At 37.4% G+C, this 20,363-nt stretch overlaps 1 protein-coding gene across 4 annotated transcripts; it reads right to left on the bottom strand.

Moving 5' to 3' along the window:
- Positions 1-829: 829 nt before the first annotated feature.
- TRA2A (transformer 2 alpha homolog) lies at positions 830-19,457 on the bottom strand. 4 transcript variants are annotated; one of them, XM_090287106.1, is made up of 8 exons: positions 19,231-19,457; positions 10,516-10,649; positions 7,900-8,065; positions 6,334-6,522; positions 3,763-3,878; positions 2,288-2,413; positions 1,873-1,940; positions 830-1,714 (listed from the first exon to the last, which is right to left on the bottom strand). In XM_090287106.1, exons 1-8 carry the CDS (start codon positions 19,264-19,266, stop codon positions 1,704-1,706), a joined length of 846 nt encoding a protein of 281 aa, XP_090143232.1. In that variant the 5' UTR covers positions 19,267-19,457; the 3' UTR covers positions 830-1,703. The 4 variants fall into 4 exon arrangements, with proteins under 4 accessions (XP_090143232.1, XP_090143233.1, XP_090143234.1 ...); XM_090287107.1 differs by having other exon boundaries at positions 2,294-2,413; XM_090287108.1 differs by having other exon boundaries at positions 7,900-7,999.
- Positions 19,458-20,363: the final 906 nt, after the last annotated feature.

The raw sequence follows: 20,363 nt of genomic DNA, 5'->3' as shown, positions 1-20,363 counted from the left end.
GCCAGCTGTTGCTTGTTTGATAGGATTTAGGAAGTTGTGAAGCATGAGCCAAGACCAGACATTCATATGGAGAAAGCAGTCTGGGTGGGACCAAGTCTCTGTGGATCTCCAGGGCAGGTCCAACAGTTGACCTGCCTTCGCAGACGGAGTCTCATATATGGCAACAGCTTGCCCACTATGTCTCTATGGATATGGTTTCTTTAATTCCGCAGTTGTCAGACTTTCATTCATCTTGATATCTGACGGCTCTGGCTAATGGTTGTTCTATATATTAGTTGGAATTTCAGTGGTTATGTAAAGAGGCAAGCCATGTCTACCTATGCCTTCATCTTGCCTGGATCCTTTTTGGCAGAATTCTTTAAGACATTGAAATGTTAGCTTTTAAATTAGGATGTCTAACATACTTCAATCCCAAAGATCTCCTATTACATAGATCATCATAATCTAATTTTATATCTGCTTTGAGGGAGAAAAGGACTCATGCTCCTATACCTTTTTATAAAGGCCACCTGAAACATCAGCCACCTCTTGGTTAAAACACTCTCCTCTTAATGTTACAGTAGTCATTTAAGTGTGTTTCCTACTAGAATGTGGGCTTTTTGAAGACATGAACCACATTATCTTTCCTTTGGCATGGTGCTTGATACTGAATACTCTCAATATTTACAACTTGGTAAACAAAAAAGGGGAATAAAACAAGATTTTTAAAGACTGAATAAGAGACAAGGATTACATTTAGGTATAAGCAAAAGATGTTAAGAAAAGAGAAAGAATGGTTCCCGTCAATCCAGTTATAGTTTCCCACTGTAACACAACAGAGACAGTCTGCTTTTGCAAAGAAATTAACTTTTATTTGAAAGACTTTTCCCCCACACAATCCTCTAAGGACTCTATTCTATACAATAGCCTCCTTAACCAATGTCTGAATACCATAATTTCTAACAGCAAAGTACACAATTGCTCCAAGTAATAAATAAGGGCTGTCCTTCACTGATTAAGGAAATACTTAAAACTTCAATAAATTCAACACAAAAAAATCACACTTTAAGTCTATTAAGTTTTAACAGATGTATTTTAAATACAACATGTTTTACAGAAGTACACAAGCTTTCCATCTCTAGAGAAACAATGTAATTTTTAAGGTTCAAATTTTTCTATTTCTCCAAAGAAATGATCAAGTGTTTTCTTTTATAGCTTCAAACTTTCTACACTCAACTATTTGAATGCTCCATGCCACCCTAGACAAACTTGACATGACTGAACTACTTTAAGTGTTACTATCTTCCCCAAAAGTTGAAAAAGGAGTTCGTCGTAAATGCAGATTTCTAATACAATGTCTAATACAATATCTAACACAAAAGAAGCTTTAAAAAGATCATTTCTTTCCTCTTTTGATTAGCCTGGGGTTTCTTTTCTGTAAAAGCAAGATTTAAAGAAAAATCATTTACAAAGCATAACACTAGAGGTTCCTTTTCCTTTTTTACTCAAGATGTTTAACTACTTAAAATGACAACAATCACATCATTAAAAGTATAATAAAAGGGGTAGAAAACAGCAATACAATTGACAAAGTGTAGATGCCGAATAAATCAAAGATTTCTTAAGGGTTCCTTTTAAGAAATAGGAAGGATTAGGTGGTCAGGGAAATCCAGAAATAAACAAAAGAGAGGAAAAGATATCCTTAACTGCAACCATTCTCTTTATCAGTAGCGTCCTGAAAGAGAAAAGGGAAAAAAAATCAAAATGACAACTATAGTTTGGTTTGCCTCTTATTTTTCCAACTATTAACAGTCCCATACATCCTAATTTTCTAAAGTAAACCATTAATTAGAAATTAGGTTCTTTGTGCTACAAAACCACAAGAGTACATACTTGGGCTGTAGGAACGAGATCTTGATCGTGATCTGTATCGACTATAGTATGGAGAAGGTGATCTTCTTCTGTAGAAAACAAAAAATTACTTAGCATACTCATAAGCCACTGAGGCAGATATAAATAAAAATACCCCATCGTTCAAAATAACCCAAGATGATAAGCCTTAAGTTCTCTGTGTACCAATGACACTCAAACTCAAACAGTAAGTATATGGCACAATAAAATACTGGCAAATACAGATAATTAACCTCTATCTCAGTCTTCAGTAAATCATTTTTCCTACTTTTTAAAGAAAGCATCATATAAAAATCTTTTAAATATTTTTATTAATACATATCAAACATAAATCAAAAGTGCCAACTACTACTACCACCGTCTAATTTAGAACAGAAATCCCAAGTTAAAACATTACCTGTACCGGTAATCATAGTCTTCGTATCTGTCATAACCACGCTCATATCCTCTATCATAGTAAGAATCTCGCCGTCTGCCACCACCTCCGCCTCCACCACCACCTCCGCCTCCACCACCGCCACTACTACAGAAAAATGTAAACATTTTTACATTTGAATGATTATTTTCTAGTACCACTTAATACAAAATGGTGCTTAAGTAAAATAAAATGGAAGAAGAAGGTGAGATAAGGGAGAAACAATAACCTCCATGTCTTATTTTGCTGCCACCAATGGTATTCTGCTTCAGCTTCCTAGTCATTACATAAATAACCAAATAAGATTTCACACAGCTCTCCAAACTATAAACTGCTCTTCTATTAATGCATTACCTAAGTCAGCAGGACCTTCTCAAAAGGTGAAATGAACTGTGTTGGGAAATACCAAAAATGCTAAGATGTGGTGTCATTAAGACTAATTCTAAAAACAATTAAAAAAACATCAAAAAATTTAAAATCCCCCATTTGTGTTCTACATAATGTGAAAGATGCCCCCCCTTAAACAAACACTAATATCAGTAAAATCCTTCCCTATACACAGAGACTTCCCAGATCACATAAAATAAAAAGGGAAGAAATACTTTCTTAAAAAGCATATATTTTTCTAGTATCCAGTAATCTATTTGTGTAGACCAAGGGCCAGAAATGCACTTCAATAGTTCTAACCTTCCCCCCTGCACACACACACACACACACACACACACACACACACAGTTCATCCTTGAACTGTATGGGTTTATTATTATTATTTTTTATTTATTTATTTTATTATTATTTTTTAATCCTCATCTGAGGGCAGGCTCACAAATTTCATAGAGGGGTAAGGAGGGAGAGAAACATCGATTGGTTGCCTCTTGCACTCACCCTGACCAGGACTGAACCCACAACCTAGGTATGCATTCTGACTGGGAAGGAACCCATTACCTTTTGGTTCACAGGAAGACACTCCTACTAACTTAACCACACTGGCAAGGGCTGTATGCATCTATTTATCTGCAGGTGCTCCCCCACCCCTGCCAATAAACACCTGTACTGTTTTCAATCAATGGTTGGGAGTCTGTGGACACGGAGGGTCAACTGTATGCCATTGATATGCACCATTTCACATAGGGAACTTGAGCATCTGCAAATTTTGTTATTTGTGGAGGTCCTAGAACCAATTCCTGGTGGATATACTAAGGGAAAACTAAGTTTTTGGAGTAAAAGTTATACATGGATTGACTATATAGGAGTTGGTGCCCCTAATGCAGTGTTGTTCAAGGGTCAATGTATATATAAAAAATAAAGAAATAAAATTATTCAAAGAACGTATACAAATTAAATATATTTCCATTTTAATTACACAAAAAGTTTTATCTGCTGGCTATCAAAATTCTGTAGACATTTCTGGTAGACTTCCAGTAATAGCAGTTTAGCTTAGTGAACTGAAATCTTACTGAGTTGGTCGGCCCATGTAGATGCCTGGAGTAGGTGTGTGTGCTCTCTTGGTGATAGAATAATCCACACGAATTCTTCTACCGTCCAGCTCCATTCCATTTGCCCTTTCCATAGCCTTTAAAGGAGAATAGGAAAAGAAAGTCATGCATAATTCACCTAGGAGACGCTACCAAAGCTGTATTAAGTTAAAATTCTCTAAATACTTCTCTTTCAAACAACAGGTAGAATTTTACATATTCATCCTTGCTATATACATGTCAATAGCTTTGAGTTTTCTAATGTACACATGGACTTAAGAAGGCTTGTACTGATAGACTGGGAACAGCTACAGCCATGGAGAAGGAACTACAAAACTCAGGCAAGCCTGCGTAACTCTGAGGCTACAGTAGCTAATTTCAGTCTCATAACTCGAAGCAGAAACGCAATTCTCTGATAGTCTAAACTGGTCAAACCACTCCTTAGGAACACACCGCCACCCAGTGGACTGCACATATAAAGGAAACTCTAAACCTGTCAATAAGTGCTCATATCTTTATACCTGCATTTACATTCTCTATCACTTTGACCTTTGACACTAATACCAATAAATGCAATAATAATTCAACCACCTTAACTTAGTAAAGTGGCTATTTTCATTTAATTTTACCCAGAAGTAAACCTGGGGGAAGAAGAATCAAGACACAGGACAAACAAGTTTCACTTCAGGTCAGATATCTTGGTATTTCTAAATTTACATCTTTATACCTTAATTGAGAACAGGAATAAGCAAGAGACATACAGCAACTCTGCAGTTTCAGTTGTCCAGTCAACCAGGGGGCAAAATGGAAAATTCCAGAAATAGATAATTCATAAGTTTTAAATTGTGTGCTGTCCCCCCAGGATGTAAATCATCCCTGCCCAGCATATCCACATTGTATAAGCCACCCCCCACCCAATGAGTCACTTAGCAGGCTTCTCAGTTGTCTCAACTGTCACAGTATCTCAGTGCGTGCGTTAAAGTCACCCTAATTTTACTAAATAAAGGCTCTGAGCACAAGAATGGCAATGCTGGCAATTCAGCTATGCCAAAGAAAAGCTGTAAAAAGTGCTTCTTTTAAGTAAAAAATCTGTACTACCCACAGTTTCAGACATCCACTGGGCGTCTTGGAACATATCCCCTGCAGATATGAAGGGATACTAAGCAACAGCAAAAACAAACAAACACTGGCAAAACATCAGAATGCCTATTACAAAAAGGACTTACAGGCTGCAGCGTTGTTTTGTTAAAGACTTATCTAGGCTTTTTCTTTTTCTTTAAAAATAATTTGTTTATCTTATTTTCAGAGAGAGAGGAAAGGAGAGAGGGAGAGAAACATCACTGTGTGGTTGCCTCTCACTCGCGCCCCCGACTGGGGACCTGACATGCAACCTAGTCATGTGCCCTGACTGGGAACTGAACCAGACACTTGGCTCGCAGTATCTCGGCTTTTTCAACCTTAGCACCACTGACATTTTGGAACTGCTAGTTCTACGCTATGGGTGGCCATCCTGTGCACTGTAGGGTGTTTAGTATCATCCCTAGAGTTTATCTACTGCATGCCAATAGACTCTTATTTTTAAAAGATAGGCTAACATTTACTATGACTGCTTATGTTGCAATCAAGCACTGCTTATGTACAGGGCAATAATGAACTACTGTCACTAGTAAAATGGTACCAAAAAATGCTAATACTTGTCATTTATTAAGGTTTGATGAAACCTTAACAATGAGCTTCAAATTCCTTTAAGTGGAGTTTTCTAACTCAATCACTAAACTTTCAGTATAGAAAAAGCAGCCTACTGGTTCCTTTACAATTTAGTACCTATTATATTAGAATAGAACTACTTCAAATCATTATGTCAGACAAATTATGAATGGCACCAAACAGGCCCTGGCTGGGTAGCTCAGCTGGTTGGAGTGTCATCATGATACACCAATGTTGTGGGTTTGATTCTCAGTCAGGGCACATAAAAGAATCAACCAATGAATACAGAAGTAGAACAACAAATTGATTGTCTCCCTTCCTAAATTCAATCAATCAATAGAAGAATGGCACCAAACAAAAATTTTAAAGTACCAACTCATGTATTCTTTTTTGGTTATAGAACAGAATGATAGCTGAATATTAAGAGTAGAAAAAGAAAGGTCTGTACCTATACATGGGGAGCTAACTAAAGACAGAATTAAAACAAATTAAACTTAAACGCTGTAATTCTAAAAAGTCAACTAAATCACCTTCTTGGAGTATAAATAAGGCTTAATCAAAAGAAACACACTCTTCACTTTTTCCATTAATTCAAACATAAATATCTCACTTTAAAAGGCCAGGTTTCAATAAGGATATGCCTATACCAGGAAGTATTAGCTGGAATGTGAAACTGGCTATTCTAATTTTAACACTAAGATGCAGAGTTTGAATCAGGTCAAGAATGAAAGAAGACATAATGCTTATGGAACTGGGAGTCTATTAATCAACTTTTAATAGCAACTCAATACTATAATCATGCACATCAGAAAATGTTCAAAGCGACAACTGTAAAAACAAAACTACCTCCTTTGAGTCATCTATTCTCTCAAAATAGACGAAAGCAAATCCTCGTGATCTTCCAGTTCGCTGATCATAAACCACATTGACACCACTCAATGGTCCATATCGAGAAAACACTTCACGAAGATCTCTCTCTGTTGTGTACAAACTGAGGCCAAACACTCCAAGACAAGTGTTGGGATCTGGATTTGCCTGTTGAATAAAGATGTCATTTAATTTTAAGCTCTGAATTAAATTATTAAAACACAGAAATACTTTGCTTAGAACACCTCACCCAATACCAAAAGACTATTTGTTTCAAGTGACTTGGAAATCATTTAAGAGGGGAGGAAAAAAAAATACACTTCTTTGGAATATACTTCAGGTTGTAGCCTGAATAAAAACAACCCTACCCACTGCCCGGGCCAGATGTGTGAGAGCAACATCTATTGGTTGCCTCTCACAAGCCCCCAACCCAGACTTGTGCCCTAACTGGAATTGAACAGGTGATCTTTTGCTTTGTAGGACAATGCCCAACCAACTTAGCTACACCAGTCAAGCTCTCTCTCTTTCTTCCTCCCTTCCCCTTTCTCTAAAAATAAATAAATAAAAGGAAAGGAGGAAGAAAAGGAAGGAGTAGTCTCTAGCCCAACAATTTTCAAAATGTATACTAAGAATACATCCTTAGTTTAATGCCATATTTCTAGTTTATTCAAATGTTTTACAACCTTTACAGATGTGTACTTAATCTGATGTCATCTGCAATCACTGATTAGAATCCATCCTCATGGTCATTCCTTAGTAAATTCCACCAGTTAAATGATACAGTATTACATGGGAAAAGCGCAGCACAGTAGTCCAGCACAGGAACATTAGACACAAGAGTCTCAAATGTGGGCTCTGCTAGTGAGCCAAAGCAAACCTCAATGTCACATACTCAAGACTCAATTTCCTTGCCCTGACTGGTGTGGCCCAGTGGGTGGAGTATCGTCCTGCAAACCAAAAGGCTGCAGTTCAATTCCTGGTCAGGGCACATGCCTGGGTTCTGGGCCAGGTCCCTAGCTGTGGATGTGGGAAGAGGGAACTGACTGATGTTTCCTTCTTTTTCTCCCCCTTCCCCTCGCTAAAAATAAATACATCTTTAGCCAGGAGGCGGGGAGACTCTCTTTCCTTACCCATAATATGGTAACTTGCATCACACATGTTAAGAGTACTGTATTAGATGTCCCGAAGAACTTTGCACAGTGCTCATACTATTGAGGGCTGGCTTTTTCTAGTTTTTACTTGCTGGCTACCCCACCCAACTGTCATAAAACTTTTCATTTCAATATTCTCAGCTCAGTTTAGGCTTTTCATTTTAATTATTGCAATATATCATTTCTCCCCAAATTTCATGTCTTTTAACCACTCAAAAGTCAAGAAAAGGAAATATACTTAAATGTATATTAAATAATATCCACGCCCTCAAGGATGATTCTTGAGTACTGCTTTTTAAACAATGGTATCGTTCTCAAAGCAAGATATTATGCTACAGTACTAAACACAAATGAAAGACCAAGTGAGTTTTCATTAACTTTAAAAACCACGTACCCTGCTGCCGGTGTGCCTTCTCCGGTTAGACATTGGAGAGTGACTTCGGCTCCTCCGACGTCGGTATTCCGGTGTGTAGGACCTACTTCGAGATCGCCTCCTGTGAGAGTGAGAATGGGATCTGGATCGAGTGTAACGTCTATGAGAATGCCTCCGTGACCTCGACCTTTGAGAGAAAAAATGTAGGCAACACTGAAACAACAAATGGCTAATGCCAAGGACCTATACATATAATGTCTGCTTATTCTCAGCTCCTTTCTGAGGAAAGGGTAGTCTTCCTCTTGTTCCCTTAATCACTACAATCTCCTTATTCTCAGCCTGTCCTTTCTACACCCACTCTTTTTGCCTTACCTTACAAGAACGTTGAGGCTCTACTTTCTTTAAAAAAACTCAACTACCACTAGAAAGGAAATTCTGCAGTCTTCAATAGAAGAGAATTGAGGACACCATGCTAAGTGAAGTCAGGCAGTCACAAGAAAACAAATACTGTATGATTCCACTTATACAAGGTAATTAATAGCAAAAATCATGAAGATAAAGTAAAATGGTCATTGCCAGGGGATGGAGAAGGGGAGAATGGTGAATCTCTTGTTTAATGGGACTAGTTTCAGTTTTACAAGAGATGAAGAGTTATGAGGATGGATAATGGTGATGGCTGTATAACAATGTGAATGTATGTAGTATCACTGAGCTGTATATTTTTAAGTAGTTAAGATTTTTGTGTGTATTTTACCATTAAAAAAATGTTAAAAGCATTTCATCGAATCACATCATCACCTGTATAGACCGCTTTCCAATCTTTCTTTAGCCTGCTGCAATCTAGAATCTACAACATTAATTCGCCACTCAAATGCCCTTCTAACCTAATAGTTTTCATCAAGCTTGCTACAGCATCTCATCCATCTCTCCACTGCTGATTCCTAGTTCATTTCCTATCTGATTATTCCCAGTCACTCTCGGTACTCTTTCTTCGCCTATTAATGCCACATTCCTACTATTCCTATGACCCATCCTTAATTAAACACCCAGCCCAGTAGTGGTGACAGTCATACAAAATAATGTCTATGAGGCATTCAATAAATGTTATAAATACCAAGAGGCCAGAAAGTTTAAAAGGAGAGCATATGGGTGTAGGAATAAAATTAAAGAGGGCTAACAATAAAGCCAGAACACTTAACAGACTTTACTAGGTAGACAGGAGGAAAGTGTCCTGTTTTTGGTTTTTTTTTTTAAATTTTAATTATTTATTTTAGAGAGGGAAAGGGAGGGAGAAAGAGAGGGAGTGAAACATCAATGTGTGAGAGAAACATCTATTGGTTGCCTCTCACACGCCCCCAAAAGGGGACCTGCCCCCAACCCAGGCATGTGCCCTGACCAGAAATCCAACCAGTGACCTTTTGGTTTGTAGGCCGGCACTCAATCCACTGAGCCACACCAGCCAGGGCAACGAAGGCTTCTGAGTAGGAACAAAATAAAATGAGCCGCCTATTATCTAAAATAAATTAATCATTTGAAGGGTGGGATGTACCATGTATGAAGAAAACCTGTGTTTGTGCAAGTATACAAAACAGGGTATTTCCCATGTTCCTCAGCACTAATTCACAGCCTCAAAAATTTAAGAAAATAAAAGTTTGTTGGTATTTAATTTTTTAGGTGACACACGAGCAGAGAAGGGAATACCTGAGGGAAAACATCTCTAGGTGGAGGTCAGCAAATGCTAAGGTCCTTTAATGAAAATATGCTCACCCGTTTCTATACTCAAATTCCATTCACTGCTATTCTGCACATGTAGATCTCATTAGAATGGTTAGTAAACCAAGGACTGGTCTGGATACAACAGAGAAAAAGACGTAGCTATAGACCTCAATGAAAGTAGCTTTTTAGCTAATTCTTCTGTCTCATGCCTCCTTGGTAAGCAGACCCTATTCAAAAACATAAGCTGTCCCAGTCAGGAAATGACAATGATTTACTGAACTGCCCAGGCCATTTTCCCCACCCCGCACACCTGGGACATCTGATACAGGAATCTTGCAGTGGCTACAAGAACATCTTTGAGCAGGTAGTGGCAGGGGCTCTTAAATCAACCAGGGATCCCCTTCCCACTCCCCAATTACATCTGACCAGAGTTATACCCTGAACCTAAGTCAGAACATTCAGGAAAAGAATGTAGCTCAAATGTGAATTGTGAAAAAGCTTCTCAAATCATTTTGATAACCAAGTACAACATACACACATCAACTTTCTCTGCTCTAAGTTACATGTCAAGTCTCCAATGGAGAAAGTTACCTTTTTTTGTTGTGCAAATATTATTGAAGTAAAATCAAACACTAATTTTCAAATAACAAGCACATTTAAACCAACTGACATTTAACTTGTTTTAACAGCCAGCTAGTATCTGATAGATTGAGTTTAGAGATAATTCTACCTTACCTAAGTCTTAATCTAGAATGTATTAATTTCTAAACTCCATATATGAAGTTTGAGAAAAAGAGATGATTTTGAATCTTGGGTAAAATCTCTATACAAAATGCTGCAAAAATGAGAGACATGGCAAAAACCACTTTGCCAGGAAAAATCCAAGGAAAGCATTTTAAGTATAATGTTAAACACACATACCTGGATTTTGATCTTGATCGAGAATGGGATTCAGAATGTTTGGAAACCCTTGATGGACTACGAGATCCTGACCTGCTCTCCGATTTTACACGAGCAGGAGTTCCCGTTGGAGATTTTGACTGAGAGCGAGACTCCTAACAAAGAAGACAGTATTACAAATGGCACTGGTCATGTAGATGCCTAACACCTAACATTTAAAGTACCGTAATTATTTATATTGATTGCTCCTGAAAAACAAATGGTTAGGCAACACCCTCCAGAAAAAATTTCAGCTCATTAATAACCCATTGTTAATACTGCTAACTGTCCTCAAAAATTCCCTACTTGAACCAGATCACCAATTCTCTATTAACTAAGTAATCATGCAAATTCATCTACAACTTGATCATACAGACACTGGAACATAAACCATACATTTACTTAACCTAGGACCCATTCATTCTTCCAGATTCTTTTAATTCTACTTCACTCTTGCTTTCTACTTCTCTTCATTCTTCATTGACTTTTTCATTTTTCATACTTCGTGTATTCTTCCCCAATTGAAACAATGCAAAATAGCCTTAAAAAAAAATATTCAAGTGCTTCTATCTGACCAATCTTCTGTTCAATTTTTTCCCCCATTCAATTTTAATTTTCTGATCTTTAATACTTTTCATTAGCCTTCTTTTATCTTGATTTATCTTCCACATTCTTGGAAAAAACTCTTCAATTTCTTCACGAACATTAACCTTAATGGAAAAAGAACATTTAGTATATTTAAGCACGTGGGGATTATAAAACTCTGCTGGAGTTCAGAATGTTATCTACCAAATGGAAATGCCAGCAGGTAAAGTGCAAATAACTAATTTATTTTTTTTAAAAAAAAGAAAAACAATTTTATAATCTTTAAAATTGTTCAAAAGTCTAGTTTCTAAAAACTAAAGAGAATTCACTAATTTTTCTAAATGTTTTTTACCATACTCTTCACCCTCCTCCCCTTTCATGTTTCACCCTAGTTCCTAAAATGTGAACAATTTTAAGAGAAACACTCAATTCAAGCATAACTCTAACTTGAACTATAACTCCCCCACCTGTTTTACATTTTCTCTAATTTATAATCTGAAGATTCTTAGTAATCTTAAAATAAGCTTTCACTAAGCCATGCTAAGATACCAAAATGTAATTAGAGCAAAGCATCCTAGCCTGAAATATTTGTATATACCTATCCAAACTCAAACACTATAGGATACATGCTGGTTCAAAGTAGAAAAAAATTATTATAATTACTGTACTAATATCTCCCAATTTTCTTCGACCACTATCTCTGCTCACTCTGACTTAACCAAGAAGATATGTTCTGAAGTAAACCAAACATTCTAAGAGGAAAAGAAAGCATATAATTCTTAAAAATTTCCCCCAGTTAATAAATTCCTAAACTATGTATCTTTGCAACTGTATTATCCATGAAGTGCCACAACGCACAAAAAGTTATTACAAAATTAACACCATGGTCTTTTGTTTTTGATCTCAACTTTTTGTTCAGTTTTTGCAGATTTATTTAGGCAGTTATACATATTTGTATTCCCTTCAGTGACTATATCCTATACTCAAAAAAAAGTTGAATATATAAAAAAGCTTTCTAAATCAAATAATTTTGAACTGATTAAAAGCCTGTTTTTTAACTTGACGGGTACATGAGGCATTTATGACCAAAGCAGGATGGACCCTTTGGTTTCTCTGTCCATTTAAGCCCTGATTAGTAGTGTAAATAGTTATCCCAATTTCACACCAATTTTCATTTATACCATAAGACTACCTAACCATACAACTTTCTTAAAACTTTCCTTTTACATTCAGCTTAACGTCAAGAACTGTACTGATGCTGCTAAGCGTATTTATTTTTTCAGATGGAAGCAGAACTGAAATATATACCTTTCCTATTCAATATTAACCTTTCCCATTTAGCCATCTACATAAGTCCTTTGCTACATCTCACACACACTCTAAATTCCCAGACAGATGCCTGGGACAGAAACAGCACTTTAGGCCCTTTCATTCACTGAAAAACTGTAAAAGCAGCATATTCAGTTCTTTAAAAAAAAAAGAGTACAGCTAATTTGCTTATAACTGCAGTCTCACAGGCTGGCTTGCTAACTATGCTGATAATAGAGGGAATATGATCTATGAACGTCACCACAGCCCTGTTATACATACACATCAGAAGGCTTTGTGCTGTGACACTGTAAAGCCTTTAATTTTACTAGGACAGAAATTAAAGTCTTGCAGTAAAATCCCAAATTTATTCTTAAATGTTTATGTGAAACTTTCTAGTATAGGATAAAATTTTATGGTCCCAATATATGTGTATATCTGATTTCAAATCTTCCCTAATAAGCATGACTAACAGTTAAAAATTATTCAGTAGTACTGAAAATTGCCATTTCTTAGAAGCTAACGTAAACAAGGTAATCAGTAACATCTTAAATTTTAAATGCCAGTTCTGGCATAGCAACTTATTGGAAAAATGCAATTTTCCCTTTATTTGTCAACAAAGCATTAAGACATGACAATATCTTTCCAAAAGACATTAGCATATTTTTAAAGAAGGCTCGTTTTTATTATCCGAGATGTTACAAATACCCCCTCCTCTTTGTTGCCTACCCTTCAATTTATTTTTCAATCATGGAACCTAAATCTGCATAAGTTTCTTAATGGAATCATTCAAGGTTAAGAAACAGTCCTCTTAATTCTTCTTTAACTCCTAGTTTCAAAGCTGTCATTATTGGTTTAATCTCCCAAAAACAGTTTAGTGACTCAAGACTAAAAAGATAAATCAATAACTGGAGTAAACTTAACCTAAAGAATAAATTACAAAGAAAAAATAAACTGAAAAAGTAAATGAACTAAATAAAAATGAGAGAAAAAAAGAATGAAGCATAAAATAAACCTTTAATTCTTCAGGATTATTTTCCCTATTACATCAAAAAGGCCCGTACTAAGAACTACTAGTTAATAAACAGTCTTCACACACAGAAAAATGGTCATATTAATATTTACCATTTTTAAGCAATTTATTTCTCAAAAGTTGGTACCAAATAAAGGCCATTTTCACTGTACTGTGCATTAGAAACCAGGGCACAATAAGCTCTTTATGGACAAATGCTAGATTATCCTTTTCTACCTTTGAACTTGTAAGCACATCATATCACAAATTTTAATGTAAATCTTAAATAGGCTTCCATTCTACCATAACCACTATAAATCAAAAGCCAGGCAAAAAGTTCTCACTACACACCCTGCTTAAATGACGTGTTTGTTCTTTTAACTGTTCTTTACCATTAAGGTACCCCTAGTAGTAGCTGAAGGACACAGCTGAAAATAAAAAAGAGGGAGCTATCTGTAAATATTTAGGAAGTTAGGAGTATTCAATAAAGTAGTCTAAGAACCATCTTTGTTTTCTGTTAAAATACAGTTGTATTTTATACACTGAAAATAATCCCAACAATCGTGTTTGTTTGTTTTTAATCAGGAAAAAGGGTTCTTCAATGTATGCACATATTGTAGAACACCAACAATTCCTACAGCAAGCAATAATTGCACTGTTTTTTTAAAAAAATTTAATAAAGTGAGTGTATTATAGGTGGGAAAAAATTCCAATATATGGGCATAGTACTTAAAAGCCCACTAAAATAAACACATAAACCAACATAAAATGCTACACTGTGACCCATCTTTTTATACTAAGGCAAATTATATGCCAAGAAGCAGTGCCAAGTCTGTATGAACATAAACTTTTTAAAACGAACTTTCGCAAAATATATTTTCCCACTACTTTATGAAATTGGATGTCTATTTCTATAGAAATACACTAGCGCATTTAGGTAAATTGTATGTTGCGGGGAGTACTTAAGTTATCTAAGTAACTTCTATCTATTGTAGTAAGAACGCCATTCTTTAGGATGATGAGAAACCCTATGTTCACTGAAGTCTTTAACTTCCGTCTACAGAATCAGCAGTTCTGCCTCCTTCCTCCTGAGTATGTTAGGCTGACTCTTCTGCACTCTTAGGCTTAGCAAAGAAATACTCCCAGTCTCATAAACTATTATCCTGATTACTCATGGCTGTTTCACACGTGTTATACTCTAGGTAAATAACTTTAGTTCATTTACAAAATTAAGTCCATAAAGTGTATTGGTATTTTTAAATGGAGCTCAACCTAATACTTAATTAAACCTCTTCATATTCATTCAAATCCCAAGACTGTTTTATTCTTTTAGAGATGGTACAAACCATAACCAGCAGCTACGACAAATCTGTAAAATTACAGTTATACACTGTACAATTAGTTGCATTGCTCCTTTTTAAAATCCTACCCTCTACTTGTATTGAGCAAATTAGTACCCTTCAGTGAAAGGATCTCAAATATAAAAATTTGGGCATTAAAATGTTTCCTTAACTTTACAAATTCTTTGTTTAAATGATAGGGGGAATAAAAAAAGCATTAAAATTGGATAATGACTACTTAACTTTAGGAAGATAAATTAAACCCAAGACAAATAAGACTATCTCAAGTTTAATACTGTACAACCCCTACTATAAAAAAACCTTATCCTTTTATAATAGGTTGATGTGATGAGAGGGAAATTAAAACTGCTGAAGAAGCTGAACTCAGTTTTTTTTAAAAGCTAAAGTGCTGACATAGGAATTCAATAAACCTATTTCTGCTGGTCAACAAAATAGCTACATACAAATTTTAATTCTAAATCGGTACAGATGAATTTTTGTTTTGCTATTCATTTTTATCATCCAGTCAACAATCACATGTAGCAAGGGGAACTCTATGCATCCCTTAAAAGGGGGCAAAAGTAGCATTTTTCCTCTTAAACTGTTCTTCAAAGCATAGACAATTGTGGAATTAAAAGACCTCTACACATTAAAAAAAAAATCAATAACCTCTATTAAAAACACTGGGTCCCCTGTATAAGCAAAAAATTAGACTCAATATTTTTCTAAGTTTCATTAAAATAACTAAGGGAAGAGGGGAATAAAATAAGTGAAATAAAAAAAATTTTTTAAAAGCTTAATTCCAACCCCCTTCATTTCTCTAAAGGACACTAAATTTTTTTCACATTGAAACCCTAATTTTAGTTGAAGCTGTGTGAAGCAAACAACTCATCCTTTCTGTGAAGATGACATGCAAAGTTTTCACTTAAAATATCTGTTAACTTGATATACATGTCCCAAGCAGATTGCTTTAATGAACCTATTTATTTTAAGGGAACTATTATTCTCCCATTATTCTTAAAAAATGCCTCATTCATTCTTAACATCCCACTGATGTCCTGTTTAGACCAGATGTTTCAGGATTTCCTTAACTATTTCAGCTGTGCCCTCCTGCTCTTCCTGTACCAGCCTCTCTGTTCTCAGCTCAAGTCCCTTTCATTATGCCACTCCTAGAATTAAGAATCCACAGATGGCTCCTTACTGCAAATCCGTAAATCTACAGTTCAAAACCCTCCATTTTCTGCCTGCATGTTTAATCAAATCTACCACTTCTCACTATTTTAGCAACCTACTCATTGTCGACACCCATACAATCAATATTCATTTCCCTAATCATATGATCCCAAGTAAGTTTCACATACTAGGTAAAGTGTTCCCTTTCCTGAAGCTCACAGAACTGCTCAGCTCCACTTTCTGGATCCTGTATTAGTTTTATCACACAGCACTTGATTATATACTTACGTTACCCAGATTTGAGGTGTCAGTCACCTCAAATAAGACTTCAAGTTCTTTATCCCTGAAGAACATCTGGCCTTTTTACTAAAAAGGCCAGATGTTCAACAGTCTGACCTCAGGCAGAAGGGAATTTTGGTTGGTTAAGTCTTAGTTAGGGTTACTTATAACTAAATCAAGTCAATTATATTTTCTTTCCTAAAGTTCTTTTACTCTGCAGTCCTTTAAAATGGAAGAGGCATTAAACTATAATGGAAAATCAAGCTCCTGTAAACTGTGTTTTAGCAAAATCCATTAATGGCTCAGAGACAATGAAGTACAGTGCACTCTTTAAAAAAATAAAAAAAAAATATATATATACAATAGAGTGTGTGCAACTAGCAAATGACTGGGGCTTGTACATCTCAGACTTCTGGCTACATGGTCTTGCAGTTTTTAATTTCTAACATGGTTGAAAAATTAGTGTGAGAAGTAAAGTAGAAAGTATGTCGTAGTTTTTGGGGATGGGCAGATTCTAAAATTCTATAAAAGTTCAAACTCTTACTACTAGCCCTGTTTCTCTGATGTGTTCTGCAGTCTCTAGAAAGTTGCCCTCTAATTCTAAAAATCTTTTCAGTAAGATGGGGTTAAATGTATGTTATTTAGTCTGTAGATAAAGCAAACAAAATCTGAATACTGACATGTTAAGATTTCTTAGTCAAAGTTGTAACTACTTACAACACCTCGAAATCCTTTTGAGCCTTTCTAAGTTGATAAAGATAAGAACACAACAATTGTATTTGATAAAAGTTTTTAAAAAACTGCTGCTTTGTGGTTGTCAGCTTAAAAAAATTCATTTTACTGTAAAAACCAAAAGCACTAGTGAATTGGTTTAAGAAAAAATTTAAAAGACCATCAGAAAGGCTTCTGGCATTCTTCTAATTCTTTAACCAATTACCCCAACCTAAACATGCACAAAAAAGTAACAAGTGGGAGTAATCATTCACACTAAAATACACTTTGATAGCACATGTGAAAAAGTATCTTCTATGACCACAAACACTATAAGGCGGGGGGAGGTGGTGTAAAAACCCCCTTTCTATTAAAATAAATCAATGCCTACATACATTTTAACTTAAAATGGGTGGAAATCTTACATATATTATTATGTATTAGGTGAGTAAAGTGACAAGTATCTTAAACTTGCTCCATTCCTTGACTCAACTAATTGAAAAATAAGAACTTAAGGGAAACAAGGTCCCAAACAGTAAGTCCACTTCACTGACCCACAAACCAAATTAACACAAACATTAACAAAAATAATTTTTTTGTACTAAAGTTAATCAAAGGAAAGATTACTGGACAGCAGCATTTCTTCCCATAACTACCTAATATTTTCAAAACAAGCAGCAGCTTAAAACTGTCACCAAATATTTATTACTGTACATGATTTTAAAAAGTTTTGCTGGACAAGCAATACCCCACCCTCAAAAATGAGCAAGTTCAATCATTCATTTATATCTATGCTCCAGACTGTATTTTTAGAAATCCAATCTTACAGGCATTAAAAATAGCCTCTTTGTGCAAAACCTATTTAAATCTCTTTCCTTAGAAAGAACAAAAGCATAAATGGACCTCCTGACTGGCACTGTCTGGCCCCAGGTGTTCTCACTGAGCTTCTACAACAGGCAACGGCCATTCCATCCAGCACACACCTTAAGTGTTTGTAACGCGTTTCCTGGTGACGAGGACACCAGCGCAGCCGAGGGGACAAGTTGCCTGGGGGCTCTGTTTTCAGGGGCTCACACTCACTCACTCCCACCGATTTCCACTAGGAGGATGGAAATAGAACTCAAACATTGATAAACGTTCTCGTATACTTAAGCTCAGAATAACATATCTTAGGGGTTTACAGTCACTGACCCAAAATAATGAAAACCTTTGAGCCCCCTTTGTTGGCTGAGAACGGAGGGCCTGTAATTCTTCGCTAACGTTCTGAGTTAGAGGACAGTAGACACCGTCTAGCTATTTTTAAAATACTGAGCCATGAAATATGTTCAGTTATGTAAGATTAAGACAGAAGATTCCCCCCACCCTTTTTCTTTTCTTTTTTTTTTTTTTTTTTTTTACCGTAGACACCTGGAAAGGAGTGGTCAATTTTTAGATGAAAAGCCCATAGGAGGAAAAAAAAACAACAACATTGAAAGTTGAGAAATAATGAAGAGGGGAGGAAAAAAAAAAAACCCCAACATCAAGGAATCAGAAAAATGAGGAGTTACAGCATTTCCCCATTCATTCTGAAATGAAAGCAGAAGGGGCTTTAAGGGGGGAGAGGGCTGCGTGCGTAGTGTTCCCCTCACAGCTCTCGTCTTAAGAACGCTTAAGGGTCGCTGCGGTCGTTGACTAACCACTTCATTAGGCTCGTCCCACCTCCAACCTCAAGGCTTTTTCGCCTTTATAGACGCAACGCCGCCGGTTCCAACAGAGACGCGGCCGCCCACTGCAACAGAGAGCCAAGGAGACACAGGCCGCCGCTAGTCCCGCGCCAGCGGCTCCCCGCCCGGACGACAGCCCCGCGCACTCTCCAGACCCCGAGGCCCCTCCACGATGCTCGAGGTCGCTAGGAATGCCACCGCAGAGAGCACCTACCACTATCCGGCCGGAGGGGAACTCCCTGCCGCCTCCTCCCGCCTCACCGCGACGGGGACCCACACCTCGCAACAGAGACAAGGAAGCCTCAGGGGTGGCGAGAAGGGAGGGCGCGCTGCAGGGGGAAATCGGACCCAGGAGTCCAGGTATCAGTCTCCAAAAAACGGGGAGAGGGGTGACCCGTGGTGTTTGGGGCAAGGGTGGAACCCAGAAGCCATCTTGGGATGTGAGGAACAACCGCGATGGCCCCAGAGGCTGCTCCCCCGCGGACCCCCGCACGACTCCCCGCAACCCCGCCCCACCGCGCTTCCCCCGGTGAAACCCCGAGCATCGGGCCGCCGCCGAAGACGGCTCCCGCGGCTTTGTACTCACTCTGCCCTCGAAGTTGTTCTCCTCTACATCACTCATGTCGGCTAGGCGCTCCCCAGAACTAAATAAGACCCAAGTCTCGCCTTGAGGGCCGATGGCCTAATCCACCCGCCGTCCGGACCGTGGGGGAGAAGAAAAGAGTCGGCAACAACGGCCGCTCCACTCGACTCCCACTCGGTCGCAGGCTCCGGGAAGATGGCGCCGGCGCCGCCTGAAACCTTCTGGCCACCCTAGAGCGCAGCGTAAGGGGCGGGACGCCCCGTGACGTCACTAGCCCCGCCTCCCGCGAGGCTTTGTTGCCAACCCAGCCTAGCGGACTGGAGGGGTGATGCTTCGAATCTCCGCGCGTTGGAAGCGAATTCCCAGCGTTGTCCTCCAAACTTAAATGTGTTTTAGTGCGTCAGTCCTTTTGAAGATTTTCAATCACCAGAGGAGCTTTTATTGATCTTAGCCCCTTTATATATTTTCCAAGTGGATTCTGATGACAGGAAAAATTGAGAGCATATATATATATGTATATGTATATAATATATATATGATACATGTCATATATATATATATGGTTAATAGGATTTTATTTTGGGATGTTTTCAGCACTGTTACCTCTCTTCAAAATTTGTGCTTTGAGTGCTATCGAAGTAATACCTGCACAGATGGGGTTATAATGCAGTCACAGTTCGTTGCCTCACTCCTCTCTGCCTCCAGTCCCTCCTCCCAGAGACAACTGTGTCAATTTTATTTTTTCGTAATGCTTAGCTCCCTACTGCTCTTTTTGATTTAGATATTTTCTTATAGCTACAATTCATAGCCAAGACCTACTAATCGTGGTAATGATGTTTTAGGTGACTGAGCTTTATTTGTATTTTGCCATTTGTATTTTTGAGATTAATTTTCTTATAAAATATTATTGTCATAATACTTTTAAAATATTACTCATTTTAGAGAGAGAGAGGGTTGGAAAGAGAGAGAGAGAAAAAAAAACCACGAATTTGTGTTCCACTTATTTATGCATTAATTGGTTGATTCCTGGGTGTGCCTTGATCCAGGAAGGAACCTGCACATCCAGAGGATGCTTTAAACAACTGAGCTGCTGAGCCAGAGCCTTGCTTGAGTTTCTTGTGCAGTAGATATATCCC

This window comes from Furipterus horrens, unplaced genomic scaffold (genome assembly GCF_987537825.1).
Source record: "Furipterus horrens unplaced genomic scaffold, mFurHor1.1.pri manual_scaffold_9, whole genome shotgun sequence".
Lineage (NCBI taxonomy): Eukaryota > Metazoa > Chordata > Mammalia > Chiroptera > Furipteridae > Furipterus > Furipterus horrens.
The sequence above is the reverse complement of the archived record's forward strand: the minus strand, read 5'-3'. Positions and strand labels throughout refer to the sequence as shown.